The 2,226-nt window shown below is 33.9% G+C and overlaps 1 protein-coding gene across 2 annotated transcripts in view; it reads right to left on the minus strand.

Annotated features, from left to right (window-relative positions):
* The window catches only part of LOC106868542 (interleukin 17-like protein), a 55,926-nt gene that overhangs the window by 1,362 nt on the left and 52,338 nt on the right, over positions 1 to 2,226 (minus strand). Inside the window, exon 1 of one of the 2 annotated variants that reach the window (XM_014913845.2) lies at positions 1,682 to 2,093. The exons of the other annotated variant lie outside the window; for it this stretch is intronic. Coding sequence (XP_014769331.1) covers positions 1,682 to 1,696 — 15 coding nt within the window. The 5' untranslated portion in view covers positions 1,697 to 2,093. Of the gene's footprint in view, positions 1 to 1,681; positions 2,094 to 2,226 lie in introns of those variants that run through there. 2 annotated transcript variants of the gene reach the window in all.

Consider the following 2,226-nt stretch of genomic DNA (forward strand, 5'->3'; position numbering starts at 1 on the left):
TCCGTCACTCACTCACTCACTCACTCACTCATTCGCTCTCTCTCTCTCTCTTTCTCTCTCGCTCTCTCTCTCTCTCACACACACACACACACACACATATATAGACACACGCACGAACACACTTATTCACAACACACACACATATGTATGTATTCACCTCACTTGAATCTGCTGTTGATATCTAGAGCAGGAAAGTTACAAATGAGAAGTATAATAAGAACCGCATGTGTGGGCTAGCGTGATACTTATATGAATTCCTAAGCAAACAATAAAATTTTAGAAACTGGGTATTACTAAGTGCAAGTGATACATTCAGTTTGAAATAGAGTGAACAGCAATTGAACAATTGTAGAAAATATTTACAATAAAGTATTATGTCAACGTGATATTTTTTTAAAATTTCGACGTTGATATATTGGTATAGGATATCAACCAAGGAGATATTTCTATTTGTGAGATATCCGATATTTAACGGAACTACACATAGGACGAAAAATTGTCAAGAAATTTGTCGTTGTTACTCGAGTAATTACCTGTCAATATCAATCTTTGTCATGTTTGTCATTTTATAATCACTGCATTTTTTAATGAAGATCTTGCTAATTGGAAATTATATCTTTCAGTGAATAAATGAATCAAACAATGCACGAATGTCACGTTATATTTATCATTCAGCTTGCTGGAAATAAATCATCACGCCAGGATGCAGATTTTCATGAGAAGGGAGAGTAGATATATATATATATATATATATAAGAGGGCCAACAAATCTCTTTTCCAGAAGGAAATGCTTAGTGGGTTGTGGAGAGTAATTTAACTTCCTTTGAGTGGATCCGTGACTTCAAATCTGGCCATAAGCATCTTTCGCTATGATAATATGTTTCGAAGAATGATTGTATAGCTTGTTGAAGCTTTATGAAGAGAGTTTAAGCTACTTTCTAACAGATAATTTTGAAGGCACATGTGTCAGTGGTTAGAACATCGGTCTCACAATCATGAGGTCGAAAGTTCGATTTCCGTGCCAGGCTGTATTTTGTGTTCTTAAGCAAAACACTTTATTTCGCGTTGCTCTAGTTCTCTCAGCTGTGGAAATGAGGTGAGATGTCACTGGTGCTAAGCGGTGTCGGATTTTGCCGTTACCTATTAAACGTGGAGAGGGCAATCTGATATGCAATGGCCGGATTTTAATAACTTGGGGAGGATTCTTCTTGGAAGAATGCCTTGGACATTCAGGACCAAAGATGATATTTACTTTGGCCAATAGTTAACTAAATATACAGGGAAATGAATACACAGTTTATGTGCTTCATATACTTCGGTTTTAAAGTTTCTTTAGAGCATTTGCACAAATTCTACTTTAACACCTGCCATGTTTGCGCTCTTAGACACTCAACAGGAATTTTAGATAAATTAGAAGTGAGATCAAAGAATTACATGTGTATAAAAGATGTATGAAAATATTCAGGGCCATTTATAAGTATATATGTGTGTATATGAAAGCACAGAATTAGATCAATATACCACAACCATAGAAATACGTATCACATGTATAGTACCAATCTGCGTAAGTTACATAAGCCAAATGATTCACTTATTCCTATAAATGATACGAGAGTAAGCATAGAAATAAGACTGAAGATATAAATATTACAGTTGATATTAACAAGGTTTGTTTACTTACGTTGGTGGTATTCATTATAATGGTTGGTCACTTGGAATGGAAAGGATGACAATAGTATTATAACTGTATGTGTGTATGTTCAAACAAATCTTGAGAGTGCTAGTTTATCAAAATGATGTTCGCTTGTGATGATAACAGCTCCTCTGAGATTACTTATATATAATATTTACACCATGGAATTACCATATGACACAAAGATTAATCAAAACTAAAAACATTATAAACATTAACAGGAGGAACTAACAAATTTACGGAAAAATTTACTTCCGTTAAAATGAAGGATCCGATATTAAGTGAAATAAATTGTGATCTATATAAATTGCAGAACGACTGAAGCAACCAGGACATAACATATTATTTGTTTCCTCTTTTACCTGTTAATCGGGTGTGGTACGGTACAAGTTGTCTTAATACACGGGATCCTTAGTAAAATATTGTCTTGTGAAGTTTTCCGTTCTATTTTTAATATATGATATTATTTCTCTTGCGTAATTATCTATCTATCTATCTAGCTATCTAGCTATCTCTCTCACTATATATATATA

The sequence above is a fragment of the Octopus bimaculoides genome, chromosome 1 (genome assembly GCF_001194135.2).
Source record: "Octopus bimaculoides isolate UCB-OBI-ISO-001 chromosome 1, ASM119413v2, whole genome shotgun sequence".
Classification (NCBI taxonomy): domain Eukaryota; kingdom Metazoa; phylum Mollusca; class Cephalopoda; order Octopoda; family Octopodidae; genus Octopus; species Octopus bimaculoides.